We start from the raw sequence: 18619 nt of genomic DNA, 5'->3' as shown, positions 1-18619 counted from the left end.
TAAAATATCCGCCCCGTATTTTGGATTGGCCCAGGTGTCGGGAACATCCAGGCGATAGGAACGCCTCAAGAAGGTTTTTGCACCCCTCCAATACCCGAGGTTACTTAAGGGCTTGTAAGACCTTTTTCAGGAGAATTACGGATTACGAATTACAATCACAATCATAATCAGAATAATAATACCAATCACAAGAGGTTTTTGGGTCGAAACGTCGTCAGCGCTCCGTTAGATAGAAACTTAGAATTCCCTTTAATGCCAATTCTAAGTGTCGTCGTATATCGAGAACTGTGACTTAGTTTCATTTGCGAACATTCTTTGTACTTCGGGCATCCGTGTCGGTAATTGTGTTTCCACTGAGGATTTGGTGCAAGAGTGGTGTTGGAACCTTCCCGGTTAACTTCCGAGAAGCCACCAAAAAGGATCCAGGGTTGCGATCCATCGGCGTACCACCAAATCGGAATACAAGTCCTGAGTAAGTCTGTTTGCCAGTATTCGTTATCACCTATCTGTCAACGAGTATTAGCTGTCGAGGTTAGATTCGGAAATATCTCTTTTTAAGTAACGTCGGGTCATAGATAATCGTAGGTAGATTATAAGGTTCATTTTTGTTCATTGTCTATTTTTACTTGTTATTTTGTTAATATAGTTTAAGTGTGGTTAGAACACTTGTCTTTTGATTTTCCCCTTTTCCTGACAGAGCCTTAGTGCAAGAACCCACGGTTCTGAAATAGTGACCGCGCGCTTGTCATTTAGTTTGATTGATTCGCTAGGATCAATTAGGGGTCCTTCAGACTAAGAATTAGGAAGCGCGAAATACTGTTTCTGGTGGCAGCGGTATTACCAAAGGTCGAGACCGTTCAAAGGCGGCCTCACCACACAAGACTCTATGAAGGTGTTGGCGAAGGGACCAAAACCAGACTATATGGATGTGTATATTCTATTTGGGAAAATGGAATGGACCTACTTAAAGACCCCTGAAGGTTCAAGAGCCTAAAAAGTTACCTCCATCCTCAGGTTTGCGATGTTCCTTTCCGGTGTGATAACAATATGATATAATTTCTAGAAAACATTTGTAGTAGAAACGTTCCGGAGGCAGTGACTGGATGAATTTTGATAAGGAAACTAGAGTCATCGTATGGTTGGGTAAGTGTAAAAAGGATAAAAGTACTTGGAGGTTAGTACGCATATAGCAGAAGGGACAACATTAAAATGAAATAAATAAGCATAAATGTTATGCTAATTAATCTATACGTATCCCGAAAACTAATTGAGATATCGTTATGATATAATAAGCAATTTTTAGCAAATTTAATGTTAATAAACAAGTTTTAGGGAGTCATATCTTAAGAACGTATGTAGATATAATCATAAAACAAAGAAAGTTTTAAAGCAAATTTGATGAAGATTTAATATGCCATAAATAGTTTCTTATTTTTCATAAACATCGTTGTTATAATATCTTAAATTCAACTTTACATGTTTGATTGTTACAGATATGAAATATAAACAATATTTATTGTGACTCATGAACGAATGGAAATATCGGCATGAAATAAAGAACATTTTAAAGCAAATTTAATGAAGATTTAATAATGTGCCATAAATCATTTCTTATGTTTAATAAACATTGGTATGATTTTTTAAATGCAGCTCTGTATGTTTGATTTTTGTGGATATGAAATAGAAATTTTAAGCAGTTGTATCTCAAGAACGAATGAAAATATCAATATTAATAAACTGGAGAAAATTTACAATGTTGGTGAAAAAAGAACACATTACTGGTAAACAGTACATCTTATTGGAATGCGTGGATGATATCGTTGAGTATTCTAATGCGAAGTTGAGTGGGATGTACAGTGTGTTAATTAATTATCGTGCCCAACGTCATCATTGCAAGTATGCAACCAATATCACACTGAATTTGTCTGAATACGCAAATCGCGTATTGCAATGCCAATACTGTGATATTGGCTGCATACTTGCAATGATGACGTCGGATATGATTGATTAATTAACACACTGTAAAGGACAAAAGTCCAAAGGAGTAGAAAGAGTGTTAGTAAAATGGTCAGGTTGGAAGATGGGGAAACATTGTGAAGTAGGTGCATAAAGAATTGTAACGAATTAATTATTATTAATAAGATGAAATAGACAAAACATCGATAAATCATAAAAAATATTTATTAGAATAATTTTGTTAGTCATTAAAACATATTAAAATTACATATCAATTGTATATTATATTGCAACTAATTTTATTATATTGTGCACGTATTTTTAGCCACGCAAAAATGATATAAGAACTTTATTTAGTAGTATATGTATAAAAATAGTGCAAAATTCACAAAAGAATTTCGTTATTAACTCGTGTTTCATATCATTTTTTTTTTCAAAAATCTTTTCGTATATGACTTTCGCGTGACTAAGGTTTTTATTGCCCCTCTATTTTTAAGATGTTTTCATTTTTTGGGGCGACGAAACTTTATATCACAAAAAGGAAATAATAAAAAACGTTATTATTCACAAGTAGCTCTTAAAGAGCAGGAAAAATACTTAAACATATCACTTTTATGATATAGCTCTAAAACATTTTTTTAATTTTTCATTTTTAAATTTACACAAAAAGTAACAACAATAGTTTAATTTTTATATCCTCAATTTATTTGTAGTAAAAATTTAAAAAAAGAAACGATTTTTTTTTTGTTGAAATAAACTTAGAGCTACTTCATATTTTTTTTATTATATTTTTTTTTATATTTATTTATATAGTTTATATATTTTCACAGTAGTATAAAATTTTTTCTCACACACAATTTAAAAAAGTCTTTCAATTTGTTAAAAGTCCTACTAGAGATATATTTTTTAAGATACATAATCTACAAGATAAGTTTTTTTCTTTCTACTTTTTTAAATAACATTAAGGTGTTAAGATACTAATTTTCTGTTTTATTTTTTTTTTTTACAAAAAAGGTTTTTTATTTTAGAAATTCCCACTTCTTTGATTTTTTCTCACCTTCGACTATTTTTATTGGAATTTAAAATATTTGTTTCTAGTTTTGGTCAACGCCAGTTTTAAAATCTTTTTAAAAATAGTCTTCGTTTTCTTTTCGTTTCATTTTTGCTATTCTGCATATGGCAAAACTATGGCAAATGGGACTTTTTCGTAATTTTCTTCATTTGGTCACCACTTTCTAACATATTATAACTTAAAAACAGTATTACATTTATGTTCACATTTTTACACGTTTTTTTACATATATTTTTTTTTTACATTGTGTAGACTGGAACAATTCTGTGCTCATTAATTTGTTTATATTTTTAAAATTTTATTTTATTTCGATTTTTTTCTTTTTTTGAATTATATTTTCATACGTTTAGGATAATATTGGGATTATTCAAGGATAAGTACTATGGTTATTTTTAATGATGTACAAAAGAAAAGAAATTTAATCAAAAAACAGTAAGAAAAGATAACATTTTCGTCCAGGTATTTTAGTTTACAGATTGTTGTCCCAAAACTAATCGATATGATATAATTAATGTTTCCAAATAAAACATAACTTATAAAACAATTTTGTTTAATAATTGACTTCATTATTGCTCGAAATTTCCATTGGCTTGATTTTAAATTAAAAATTGTAAATAATTTATTTTATTCAAACAATAATCTGTAAACTTGTTGCGGTTTGGTTCTTTGAGGGATCGAAATTTGCAGGAATCAATCTCTACACACCAGTATACAGAATAACACCTTAGTTTACAAAAGAAGTTCCCAATTTTATTTTATTTCTTTTAATTTTTTTAACGTAACGTGGGTGATGGCATCCAATTTTTTCAATCATCACTTTTTCTTGTTTAACTTACAAATTTATTCGAAAAGAATCATTACAATTAATATATATAATATATATCTAAGTTATGTACAAAAAACTTTTTTCATTAGTAAAATTTTTCTGGCTCATTGACTCGTTTCATTTTTCCGGACAATCTCTCTTTAACAAAGAGAATCTATTTCGCTTTGATTTTTCCACTTCTCCAAAATTATTTCAAACATTTTCCAAAAACACTTTTTCTTTTTTTTTTATTATCGAAGTGTTATTTAAAAAGTTCGTGAGTTAGTTCGATTCCTTATTTTTATTTTATTCTTATTATTATTAATTTTTTTCATTTTCTTTCATTGGTCACTAGTGCACTGAGATAATGATGGCTGGTGTAGTCGTGCTTGGCCGACTTCTGGGGCGTCCTTCAACTCCCTTTCCTCTTCCTTCACAACGTTGAAACTCCTTGGGGTTAAAGTTCGCCCTTTCGCCGACTCTCACCAACAGAACACCGAAAGCTCACCCCCGTGATCCGCGGTATGGCTCCATGCGGTCACAGAATGAGTCGTTAACTGTAATACGATAAGAAAAATTATTCAATTTAAAATATAAATTGTTTGACTTATTCTAATTAGTTATAAATTTCCCTTCTCACAACAATTTTACCCGTCAGCTATGAAAAGTGCTGGAGTAAATTATACAGTGTTCGCCAGAAAATCAGCAATACCCTATTTTTTGTTCCAAAATATCCAAAATATTTTAAAAATGGTCGCTATTTCAAGTCCACTGGAAGTAGACCACATAATCGTTATTGTAAATAGAATGCTTTGAAAAGCCCTAAACTGGTATTGATTGGTATTTTAGACAAATGGATCACATCGTCATACGAGAATCTTGAGGTAAGAAGCTCTTTACGAAACTTGTCCGAGATCACAAAGAGATCGAAGTTAATATTTATGCAAAATCTTTAAGAATTTAAATCTGTTGTGTCACAAAAAAAAAGTTTCATAAAATTTAAATCAGTGGCAAATGATTGTAATAAAGTCGGCAATGGATTATCACCTTTGATGCCAGTAGAGAATTCATGTCATCAATTCTAATAAATTCCTGGCATAATTAGCATTACTCGATGATCACTACTAGGCTGCATCGTATCGTAATTTCTGCGATAGATATGATGGGACTGTAGTAGGTTCAGTGATGGGCGTTGGGTATTTATCCGGGTATTTACCCCGGCCTAGGGTAAATACTCAAACAGTGGGTACAAAAGTGATACCAGTCAAAGTATATCAGATTCAAAAGAAAATGAAGAGGAATTGTCAATAATCAAAGACGTATCATTAAACGAATCTGTCGTAATTTAGATTAGATTAAGTTATTATGATTATTATCATCAAGCAGTCCTCTGCGTCCATTGTTGGACATAGACCTCCCCTATTCTGTCCCATTCGATTCTATTCTCTGCTGTCTGAATCCAATTGTTGGTCATACTTTTCACGTCTACTTCGTCTTTTCGCTAGCGGTGTCCACTCAAGTAACCGTTTTGTCCACTGCTCATTCTTTATTCGCACGACATGACCCGCCAAGTTCCACTTAAGCTTTGCCAGAATGTTGACCACCAGTTGTAGTTATAGTTCATTTACGCCTATTCTTCTTCATAGGTCTTCATTTCGTATGTAGTACCTCAGAGTTAGACCCAGGATCGACTTCTCCATATATCTTTGCATTACTTGGACCCTCTTGGCAGTGGCTACAATTAATGTTAAAGTTTCGGAGTCTTATGTCATAACCGGAAACACTCATTGATTGAAAGCCTTTCTTGGCCTTTTGGGTTGGTCTTATGAGTGTGATCCTTCTGTTTAGTTCGCTTGTTTGATTACCTCTCGATACACGAACCTCATAGCCAAGATATACATAGCTGTCAACCCTCTCAATCTCATTATCCCCAATTTCGATGTTATAGGTGGGAACAAGATTAGTTTAATCTCTCCAAAGCTATCCGATATAAGAATTATATCGTCCGCATAGCGCAAATTACTTAACCATTTGCAATCAATGTTTATGCCTTTTTGGGTCTAATCTAGTTGCCTAAATGCACTCTGAGGACTGTGATGAACAATTTGGGTTCAACAGTGTATCGCCTTGTTTTACTCACAATCAGTACTTTACTACTTTTACCCTCTTCAGTACTTTTATGTAATTTTACCGTCATTGTAGCATTCTTGTAGATGTTATAAATAAGTTTGGTATATCGATAATCGACTCTGCTTTCTTGAAGTGTTTGCAAAACTGCCATCAACTCAACTTATATTATATTTTATAAATACCTCTAAATACCCATCTTGGGTAAACACCCCCGGGTACATATCCAGGAAATTTACCCTTGAAAATAAATACCCGGGTATTTAACAACACTGAGTAGGTTACTTTGCGCAAGAATCCCTGATTTACTCAAAAAAAGGCGCCTACACAGCCCTCGGCTGATCAAACAAAGACTTTTTCACCAACATAGGATCATAGAAAAATCCGAATCATTAAACGATTGATGTGTCATTTTTTTTTGTGTTAAGCGAAGCGATTTTTCACAAGACAATGGTTTCCTATAAATTAATTTTCACATTGTTGCTTAGCATTTTCTTGTGGTGCTCTTAATACCTTTTTTTCTACTTCTCTCAATAGAGTCTAGGACCTAGACTGTTCTGTCTATTATTCTTGATAAAGTATGCCTCTAAAATATCTTCTGACAAATTGACTGCCAGATATCTCTCCTTCTCTTGCATGGTCTGCCCGGCGATCTGGTTCCGACCGGGTTATTTATAAGCATAATTTTCAGCAAACTGTTATGAGACATTTTAAAACATAGTTGCGCTAAAATTTCTTGTGCTATCTTCGCCTTCGTCTACTTGATCTATATAATTGTCTTTGCAGGTCATAATTTGAGTTAGATCATCGCAGCCTTATCATATTATGCAGATTTTCTTTTAGTACATTTTATATCCTAGGTTTAAAATTATCACATTGCGTAATTATTGAATTGAAAACATATAAATATTATAATAGCTTTGCATTTAATAATCTAAATAATGTACGGATATTGATTTTCAGGTGAGAAATAGGCAGCCCCTTGTATCGAATGCAGGACAAATAGGTGAAAAAGCGAATGAGCTGAGTTGGGAAATAGGATGATGCTTGTTTCTCGATTCTCGTCGATAAATAATTCCGAGGGAATTACGATTAATAGGGTTTTGTATCCAGAAAAGATCGATAGAGGGAAATGACACGAAAAAGAAGCTTAATTATCTTTTGGCGAAAAGTCGAGAGCTTTTTCATAATTCATAAAATCGAAATACAATTGTATATAAAAAGATTTTATGTTTCAATTTTTACAAACATTCAATATCGGGAATAAATTTGTAGAAAACGAAGTAAATGTGTAAAGATAAGATAGTTTATTTCTATAGTTTAAATTACCTAAACGAAAATAGACAGATTTTCTCATATTTCCTATGGCTAATACTAATTACATCCATGCCATCCTCATAGACATGCTTTAATATTAAAGATATTCATATAAAAATATGTAAGAGAGTTCCAAACATATCTTTGGTATCATTAGGAAATTAGAGATGGTTTTATACTAAGAAATGTGAAATATTTGCAAGTAACTCTATGGTGTTGGGAATAGATTTAGGTTAAAGATGAACAACAAAGGGAACAACTATATTATGCTAGAGTTGTATTAGCGCCTAGATGCTTTATTTAGAGAAATGTCAAAAATTTCTAACTATGCATATGAAACAATGTGGGAGCAATGTGAGTCAAAAAAGTGATAGTTAAAATCATTTGGAAGGCAGAAACCGTCGATAACGTTAATTTAGTTAACGTTAATTTTTAGTTTATGATTTTGTCTTTCATTATCTTTAAAAACATCGTCAGAAAACTTTCTTCAGATCACCGCATCCTAATAAAACTAGAATAAATCAAGTGGCCCCTCTTTCCAGAGTCTTTAATCTTACTATTAATAGCAGTTTTCTTCTGACAGCAGTACCATGTCTTTTGTTTAGCAATATTTAGTCTTCCGACAGTGATATCTAGCTAGTAACAGTGTTTAGTTTCTTACCTGCCGTATCATTCCTCTGAGGGCAATATTCCGCTTTCTGTTAGTAATATCTGCTTTTTCCAAGAGTATTCAGCCTTCTGAAGAGGAGACACAGCTTATCTCCTCTTTTGCAAGCAAGATTTAAGCTTCTGGCAGCAATATTTAGTCTTCTACTAAGAGAACGAAAGCCTTTAGCAGCAATATCTACTCTGAAATGTTTTCTGTCAACAGTATCTAGTCTTTTGTTGGCAGTATTTAGTCTTCTACAAAGAGTATCTAAACATTTGGCATCAGTATCTAGTCCGAAATGTTTTCTGTCAGTAGAATATAGTCTTCTGCTGGCAATATTTAGTCTTCTAATAAGATTATCTAAACATTTGGCAGCAGTATCTAGTCTGAAATGATTTCTTTCAGTATTTGGTAGTACTAGTCTTCTGTTGGAAGTATTTAGTGCTATTATTAAAATTATACGAACTCTTTCCAAGACCACCGTTTAAAAAAAAATTGTCTACGAATTAATACCAAATGAAGCGACGACTCCACTTGGGTTAAGCAAAACATTATCTTCTCCGAAGACATGTTACATCGAGCAAAAAAAAACCTTTAGTTCATGCCTTTCAAGATCTCAACATTTTCTACAACCAACCGTATATGACTGCGGAGATTAAATTAAGGAAGGATGGTGAAAGAGATTCAGTAACGATTGTTAAAAAGCTTTCCACAGCATCACCAAATCGCAGAACTACAATTAAAAAAACACGAATGTCCTCGTATTAGAAGCCTGCTAAACTCACACCTGAACAGGCAATTGCATTTAATGGTTGATAACAATTTATCTACTTATAGACTCTCATAGGAAATTAACCAGAACATGCGTTTAGCTCAGACTTCTAGTTATAACTCCATTTTCAAGTGATGTGATGGCTCAAAATTTCTACAAGTAAAAATATTCTGAAGACCATTTCAGTGATGGAACTCTATTCAGCATTTCTATAATCCCTAATTTTGTTGGACATTTTTGTAAATTCAAATTTAATATTTTGTATGATAGATAGAAACATTTGCAATGCTGTATGTGTTGCTCGTCGACCCACAAACGTTATCATATTGAAAAGCAAATAAAACGTGAATTCTTATCGTATGGCATATTATTTGTCCATTCCTGGATCAGACTTTTTGACTGTACTGCATATATGCTACATGTATGGTTTGATCAGAGATTAAAACGTCACAAGCAAGAGGCTCAGAAAATAAGGAGAATGTTGCACGAAGGAAAAAATAAATACAAAATTTAAACATTTTCTATTGCCCCTTTAGAAACCATAATTTCTTCATGTATAGCGGGTGAAATTATCATATATCTCAATTTTGTATTTGTACATGTTGATTTAGGCTTAATCAGACATATTTATATGTCTCCGTACTGAATTTAACCAATCTTGCTTAAGATTAAAAGCCTTTGCGCAAAGTCATAATCATATAATGTCATAAATTTTCCGTCATAAATTTAGCCATGATTGCTTGTAATCGAATGTTAATGGTCATGCAAAGAGCACAAGAGTGAGCAATGTTGGTATCAGCTTAAGAGATAGCATCAGAAATGAGGATATACGAAGGAAAACTGATGTCATGGATATAATAGCATAAGTCGCGGAACTAAAGTAGCAATGGGTGGGTGGCCAAGAATAACAAATAACAAAACGCAGAGCGGATATCCAAGAAGATGTATAAACGGCATAAAAAGAATGGAGCCATTATACTTTCTTTTTATTGGCTTCTTCGATAGTTTAGCAAAATTGAAGACTTCTACAATTTTTTATTTTTCAAACTGGGCTTTAGTTTTTCCAAAACAAAATAATGAAAATTTGAAAAAACTTTGAAGACGTCACCGTCGTTTCGCATGCGGTTGGTTGAAATAAAAATCAATAAAAGGTGCACGTTTGTGTCTTCTTGATATTACGCGAAAACTTCATAAACGTCACCAAAGCTTTTATAGAGAGGATTTTGAATTTTAATATTAATTATTGCAAAAATTAAACATTTTAGAATCTGAAAATGTTACCAATCCTATTTTTACATAGTTTATCGATTTTTTGAAAGACGGTCTTTCTATTCGATTAAGGGTAACGGCCCCCTTGCGGGAAGCAAATGGCATGAGGTAGCGTAGGATAGAGAAACATGGAAACAAATGCCTGAAAAAAGAGAGAGTGCATGCCAAGAGTAAACCAAAATAAGCAAATCTCATACAAGCATACACTTATGCTTTAATATATGTACTTTAATGTGAAATTATTAACCCCATAAAATTGCGATAATAATTAATTGTTTGAAGATGTAAATTATACTATATTTTTTTAACATAATATTCACGAAGTTTTTTTAATCTTTGAGTGTTAAAAATAATTCTTTTCATATGAACCTCAAAGCACTCTATACCCGAATTGCAACCGAATTTTATTTTTCTCTTTTTGTTAAAAACATGAATAAAGATGGGTCAAGTAGATATTGTGTTATACAAAAGAAACCCTTAAAACCATCCGTAGAAGGTGTAAAAGATTAAAGGAGTGATTTCAAAAAGCGGGATGGATGGAGTCTTTGGGCATAAGTCGCCATCGCCGCGCCGTTGTCGACGTAACTGGAAGGGTGTTCCGTGTTCTATCTCCTCCTGTTCCTTTTTCGTCATTACTATGCGAAGTGTTCGGAGTATAAGAAGCACTCGAAATATTTAAAAGGCGAGGGCCCCTCTCGTTTTGTGACCGTAGTCGGGGCGCCGAAACGGGTATTTACAGGGTCTCTACCTCAATTCCCGAAACTATTGTCAAGTGGCACCACTGCAATTTCGCTGAATATCGCGAGATCTTGAAGAAGGTGGACGCGATGGAAAAAACGTGGCGACGCTAAATAAAAGAGAGGAAAAATTAAAACTAAAAAAAAGCCTCCTCATTAAACAAGCGCAGTTTTGTAAAGTCTTGGCCGAGTAGTGACGTTTTCTTTCTTTTTTCTTTCCCCCTTCAACCCGCATCTTCTTTCTTTTCCTCCAAGTAAAAATCCGACACCGCCTGTGTTTTTTTTTCTTTTTAGTTTTACGTTGAAAAAAGCGGCGGGAGAAAAGAGTGAACGTGGAGTTGAGCCCGGAGCTGGCTTCTATTCGGTTTTTAATTAGTCTGAATATTCATTACTCGACTTTTCCGGTTTAATACGCGGAAATTTGAAACTGCTTTTTCGGGGAAACGGTCCGTCGCGTCGACGAGAGAACGACGTCGAAGCGGAGACGACGTCACGGAGAAAGGGTTCTTTTCGGATCGGTGATCTTCAGGGCTCCAGACACGATCTCAAAGAAGAGTCGGAAGTTAACAATACTGCGATCCTCGTCAGTTGTAATCCGAAGGGGAATAGGTAAGGTTCAAAGGGTTTGAATTGATTGTAATCATGATCTGAACTGACTTTCACCATTTTTTTCTGTTATCAACGTTATTGAATTGGTGTTCAATAAAATACTCTGTACATTAAGCAACATCAAGAAACATTCAGCTGTATCATAAAATATTTTTCATCATTTAATTAACACTGATATGAATTGAAATTTAATATCAGCATTTATTCTTGTGTGTATCCTATTATGTTCGTTTATCTCTATTTAAAGTGCAAGTCATGTGTGTTGCAGATTGTTGTTTGGTAAGTGTATTAAATAACACCTTTTTGTTAATAATAAAAGCCTTTCAAAGTAAAACCTATCATTGTAACGTTATTAAAAATTGTATCTAACGACATCTAATGTTTCTGTGTTGGTTAGAACTTTGCAAGCTTTCACGGTTAATTTTGTTTTTACAAACTGTATTACACATGATAAAAGCTAAGAGATACTATTCACGGACCCTTCTTTGGGAATTATTAAATTACCGCTATAACTACAAAAGGAATTAAATTTCTAATGGTTTTTGCTGCTCGTACCATCACATATGGTTTCTCGAAAAAAAGGGGAGCGAGAGCGTACGAATCTGCGTATATAGCAGAGAGCGCGACAAGGGGGTCGTAATGAAATTCACATGACGTTCCGGAACAGGAGGGCTAAAGTTTATTAGCGAACTAACGGGTAAAAATAAAAACGAGCAAAACGGTAGCTATTTTTGCAGCCGAGCCGCCACGTCCCGGTCGGCGGAATCGGCTTTTCTACTTTTGCAACCCTGTCCTCTTTTATTTTCGACCACCACTTCCAAAAAACGAAGCCGGCACCACCGTTGACATTGACATGCTTTCAGTTTTAATACTAGGTACGCGTACATTTAATTGTATAATAAGTTTTGTGCAGCATTTCGATAGCTATACAGGGTGTCCCGTTAAGCGTACGGAGCGGCTGTATCTCAACAACGGTAAGGCCTAGAGGTTTGGGAAAAAAATCCTTATAAGCAAAGTGGGCAAGAGAAATAGCTGGAAATTATTTTGAAGTTCGTAATTCGACCGCTAGGGGGCGTAACTGCCATAGAGAAACATAAAATTCCCGCTATCTCAGAAAGTTAGACGATGAGCTATAACTTTGACAACATCATTTAGTAGCTTGGATAATACCGCATCGCTTTTGTTTTGCGATATTTCTCATATCTCTCATAATAAGGGAGGGGGAGGCCAATGCGTTTTCAAATGTTTACATTTTAATATCTCCTGGACCATTCAACCGATTTGAATATTTTTGGTCTTGTTTGAAAGAGCATTTCATGCTCTTTTAAAAGATATTTTCAGTAAGCCCGCTTGGTTTAAAACAAATAAGCTAAAGGGCGTTATCTGCAGCGGTTACATATTTTTGTGATTTTTGAAAAAAAGTTAAATGGAACGGTACTATTTACTTCACAGACCGTTAATCACCATAAAATTTGCTAAGTATTAGTGAAAACCGCATCTCGATACCTCCATCCATTCTCGAATTATAAAAGAAAATGTTAAAAATACGTATATCTTAATCGGATCAAGTTACCTTAGGAAACAAATAAGAGAAAACAAAAATTTTATTATCTAGAACCTTCCTTCACACTTTATCCAAGCTTAGAACCGCTTCAAAACTACTTTTGAGGCGTGTTGAAAAGCCAACGGATCAATGAAACATCAACAATGATAATAAAACAAAATAAACCAAAACACTTAGAATAACTTAAATTTTTGGCAAAAATAACTCACTAATGTGCGAAATGCCTTCCATAAACCTCGATACATTTATTTAATCTAGTTTCGACGAAAAAAAAGCGCTGCTTAAGTCTCAGCCCTGGACACGTTTCTACTGGTATTCTGTGTTTTGTCATATTTTCTCTGGTTATTGGTTTTTCTTGAAAAGTCAGGTCGTTTGGTCTACCCAATAGATAAAGGGGTGAAAGCAATGTGGGTTTTGCTCGAACCAAGAATGCATATTATGCAAGTTTACATCAGCTTGTGGACAGATGCTTCATGCATCCATATGCATTTGTGATAAAAGGTTTGGATTTGCCCAAATCATATTTAAAAGTCAATGGTAATAGTTCAGTCTGTTATCATAATCGGTATCTGTTAAGGCCTGATGTAAAACAACGTGGTGGAGATATTATTCTCTTGAAAACTCTTGTGGACAATTATTTTCGGAGTTCCCAGATTATGTGAGATCGCATTGCGCACCAATGTGATTTACGAATTCATAGAGATGTCTGAATGGGCTACACGTTGCCAGTTTTCCGTAATCGCTAAGTCAATCTTAAAAACACTTCTAGAGAAAAATGTCTTTCTTTGTCGTAATTGCATTGCACATTGTTGCCATGCAGTTGTATCGTATTCGAAACATTGAAAATAAATCATCATAAGCTCTATCATACGCTTCTGCGTTAGTAAATGACATGTTTACAGTTACCATGGTTATGTGATTTGTTTTTCTCGATGAGGTAACTGGATCCGATTGATGGCACTCGAGTTTTTAACATTTTCTTCTATAACTCGAGAACGGGTGGCGATATCGAGATGCGGTTTTCACTAAAATTTAGCAAATTTTAAGGTGACTAAGGGTCTGTGAAGTAAATAGTATCGTTCCATTTAACTTTTCTTCAAAAATCACAAAAATATGTAATCGCTGTAGATAACGTCCTCTAGCTCATTTGTTTTAAAGCAGACGGTCTTACTGAAAATATCTTTAAAAAGAGCATAAAATGCTCTTTCAAACAACACCGAAAATATTCAAATCGGTTGAATGGTCTAGGAGATATTAAAATGTAAACATATGAAAACGTATTAGCCTTCCCCTCCCTTATTATGACAGATATGAGAAATATCGCAAAACAAAAGCCATGCGGTATTATCCAAGCTATTAAATGATGGTGTCAAAGTTATAGCTCATCGTTTAAGTTTCTGAGATAGCGGGAACTTTATGTTTCTCAATGGCAGTTACGCCCCCTAGCGGTCGAATTACGAACTTCAAAATAATTTCCAGCTATTTCTCTTGGTCACTTTGGTTATAAGGATTTTTTTTCCAAACCTCTAGGCCTTACCGTTCTAGAGATACAGCCGCTCCGTACGCTTAACGGGACACCCTGTATATACTGTAAGTATAAAGTAAAAAGTTTGATGTATTATTGTAAACAACCCCCCTTCCTATCGATCCCAACAATTGGAAAAGCCCAAAAAAAAAAGCTAAACCTCAACTTACTCATGGAATGTGAGCAACTAGCATTGCTCGATGAACTAAGGAAATATAAGATGATGGTGGTGGCGACACAGGAAACAAAGTGACTAGGAAAGGGAATTAGAGAAACTATGCTACTTCTTGATGGTAAGGAAAGATGAAATAGAGAATTTGGTGTGGCTCATAGAAGACAATAAGTTTAAAACCAGTGATATATTCGTACTCAGAAAACAATGTGAAGGAAAAATTCGTAATAAACTTTACCATTCGTACGGACGCATCCACAATACAACATGGATAGCACCGAATGGAATCACAGCAAACCAACTAGACCACATTATGATAGATAAGAAAGCTGCGCGTAGCATCTTAAATGTCAAACGAAGAGGAGCATGCTGTGGCTTTTAATTTCATAATGATGTCTCATCTGAGTTTTTGAGATACTTCAAAAATTAATTCATCATCCTGTGGTGCTACATCCCTTGGTGCGATATGGTTTTCTGCATCGAAACGAAATAGCGATATCAAAAAGAACTGTTTTCACCAATTTTATAGAAACAGCTAAAAATAAAGTAAGGGCTACATGAAATACCATCAATACGCTTAGACAAAATAAGCAATCTGAAGATCTCGATTTATGTGATTTTCAACACAATTACAAAAGTAATGATGAACTGTTGAATGCAATAAATATTTATTTTGCCAATATAGCGGTTGGTAAAATAATTAATCTACAAGTACACAACACTATAAAAACAAATATCGACTTAAAGAGATCATTTGCGTTTTATCTGACTAATCCGTTTGAAGTAAAATCAGTCATAATGTCTTTAAATAATACGTCTGCAGTTGGTTACGACGAAGTTCCGATCTCTATTCTAAAAGCTTGCGTCGATTATTTTGCTGAACCTTTAAGTAGTATATAAACCTGTCATTTGGTTCTGCAACTTATCCACACCACCTGAAAAGAACCTTAGTTAGGCCATTGTATAAAAAAGGTGACAAATCAGATTTTTCGAATTATAGGCCAATCGCTTTAATATCTAATGTTGCGAAGGTTTTTGAAAAGATAGTACTGATGAGACTTAAAAGCTACATTTACAAAAATGAAATACTGAATGAGTCACAAAATGGCTATATTGAAGGTAGATCTACAACCAGAGCAATTTTTTAGTTGATGGAAAAAATTCTAACTGGAATAAACAATAACGAACTTACCGGTTGCATAATGATGGATCTAACCAAAGCGTTTGATAGTGTTCATCACGACACCCTTTTAATGAAGATGGAAGCAATGGGAATTCGAGGTATTGCGCTAGAATGGTTTAGATCTTACCTCTCAGACAGGGAACAGTGTGTTATCGCTTATGATCAAAAGGGAAATGAACTAGCATCAAAATGGGTACGGGTTCTACAAGGAGTGCCGCAAGGATCGATATTGGGACCGTTTCTATTTCTCTTATACATCAATGATCTTCCTGGAGTAATTGATGATTTACTAATATTATACGCGGATGACTCTACTACAGTATCAACTGCGAAAACGGAACAACAATTGTCAGCACAAATACAAAATAACCTCAGTTTACTGTATAACTGGTTTTCTAACAACAACCTTCAACTTAATATTGAAAAAACAAACATTATGATGATTGGGAGTGCTGCAGCGACCAACTGTGAAATCAATTTGCAATTCAATGGCAAACAATTTACCCGTGCAGAAGAGGTGATGTTCTTGGGTGTTAAAATTGATGTGAATCTTTCATGGAAACAGCATATTAACGATTTAGCTATCAAGATGTGTTGAGTCGCGACTGCGGTATGGGGTCATCTTCTGGGACCATTCGGTTGATTTAAGTCGTATCTTCATAGCGCAGAAGAAATGTTTGAGAGCAGTTTTCGGACTTCAAATGAGGGAATCGTGTAAACCCTTTTTTAAAAATTATAAAATTCTGACAATGCCGTCGTTAGTGATTCTTGAATCCGCAATGTTCATAAAAAATAATTATACTTTCTTTAAAAAATATGAACAACAACACTGTTATGTTACACGTGGAGTAGAAAATGTCTATTTCCTTCCACCAAAAACGCGGTATACTAAGATACAAAAAAGTACTGTTCATTTTTGTGTTAAGGTCTTCAACCATCTACCTAATAATTTGAAAATAAAGCCATCCACGGGATTCAAAAGCCATCTCAAACAACATCTTTTAGAACGAAACTTGTATTCGATAAATTATTTTTTTTCAGGAACCATTACAGTAGATTAAATCTGACTGTTTGAATATTATTTAACGTTTTCTGTACATTTTTGTAAAGATGGAAATAAAGCTTATTATTATTATTATGAACGATCTGCATCCACCCCACTCTATTAAGTGCAGTCACTATCCAATTTTGAACGAGCATTTTCATTATGTTCTCCTTTATTTCTCAGTATAATTGGTTTGCTCGCAAATACTTTCCTGTTTTAGACCCAATATTCTTCGAACAGAAATGAAGATATCCAGAATCATTTCAGGGTACACACTGAGGCATGGATATAAGACATGAATGAGGTGGAAGCCATAATCAGATGGGTAGATGATCACGTAGGAAGAATGACCATGATTAGCAAAAATCACGCGAGATAGTAGACTACAGACACGACGATCTTTAGAAAGACCTCCAAAGAGACGGATAGAATCATGGACATCAACATCTCAAGAGAGATTAAATTTGTTGCAAATTATAGACCTAAGGCCTACATTATATGGAAGAAGATGAAGATGCAGAAATGTGTTTAAATAGATTTAAAAAAAACGATGTTTAATGATGTGCATTTATTCTGATGGACTTTTTGTAGCACACTTCAGCTAATTCTGATTACTTAATACTATTCCCTATCTAATACTGTCGTTTACCCCCTCATTTTATTTTATATAAATCGCACTAGGCAATGACTTGAAGAGTCTAAAGGCGGTAATAATTTCTCTCCAGCGAGATATTACCGCCCTCAAGTCGAATTTGAATTCTGTTCGGACTCACTCCGTCTCGGATTTTGATATGGAGAAGGTAATCCAGGAGATTTTAGAGTGTGATCGCAGAGAGGACAACCTTATGATTTTCAACGTGCTGGAATCTAATGATTTGTATCGCAAAGGGCAGGTTGGGGCTGATGTCTTCTTGCGCGTTTGGATATCAATGAAGCATGGATCGTCCGTTTTCGTTGGGGAAAGTTTGATCCTTCAAATAATTTTAGGCGCAGACCTATTCATGTAAAGTTATCCAACCAGGATTCTATTAAAATTGCATTTCGTAATATGCGTAACTTGAAATCCCATGATACATTCAGAAGCATCTCTATATCTAATGATCGTACGCCTTTCCAACAGAGCCTCTATAGGAGGGTTTCAAACGGAGCTGAAATCGAGAACTGATAATAATAATAATATTCCTTTATTACCCAACAGGCATAGCCCAAAAAAGGATAACAATATATATTACATAATGTAATAATACAATAATATGTATCTGTATGTGAGAAAAAAAAACAAAAATTACAAAAAATTCAAGAAATTAACAATTGACTGAATTATAAAGAAAATAAAAATAAAAACTAAATAAGTGAATTTACATGCAGGTGATCACTGATTGTCTGGAATCCTGTTGCCCACTTTACAGAGAGTGTATGTTGGCGCCCGTCTCATAATGTTTGTCCTAGCATAAGAAATGACGAATACGCAGCTATATCTTGAGTTACTCCTTGGAACAACAAACCCTAGTCGCTCAAGAATGAAAGGGCAATCGATGTTATATTCGATAAGCCTTTGTAGAAACCTTTCATAAAACGTGTTTCTTCTGTCCATCAAGGAAGTCATATTGTGTCGTGCAAGCAAATCATTTTGTGGTATACCTCACTCAGGGTAAATTCCATCAGATTTGTAAAAAAGAAATTTTAAGAATCTACGATGGACTCGATCAAGGCTTAAGAACTCACATGCATATAAGGGACTCCAAATCAGGCAAGCGTATTCTAACTTACTCAGAACGGAAGCACAATACAAGGTCTTTAATAAGCTGACACTTGTG

The 18619-nt window shown here is 34.3% G+C and overlaps 1 protein-coding gene across 1 annotated transcript in view; it reads right to left on the bottom strand.

The window, feature by feature from the left end:
- Positions 1-2165: 2165 nt before the first annotated feature.
- Positions 2166-18619, bottom strand: part of LOC111415636 (Regulator of eph expression) — a 170612-nt gene continuing 154158 nt past the window's right edge. Inside the window, exon 4 of the mRNA XM_071199782.1 lies at positions 2166-4390. Coding sequence (XP_071055883.1) covers positions 4316-4390 — 75 coding nt within the window. The 3' untranslated portion in view covers positions 2166-4315. The remainder of the gene's footprint in view (positions 4391-18619) is intronic.

This window comes from Onthophagus taurus, chromosome 11, assembly GCF_036711975.1.
Source record: "Onthophagus taurus isolate NC chromosome 11, IU_Otau_3.0, whole genome shotgun sequence".
In the NCBI taxonomy this organism is placed as follows: domain Eukaryota; kingdom Metazoa; phylum Arthropoda; class Insecta; order Coleoptera; family Scarabaeidae; genus Onthophagus; species Onthophagus taurus.
The sequence above is the reverse complement of the archived record's forward strand: the minus strand, read 5'-3'. Positions and strand labels throughout refer to the sequence as shown.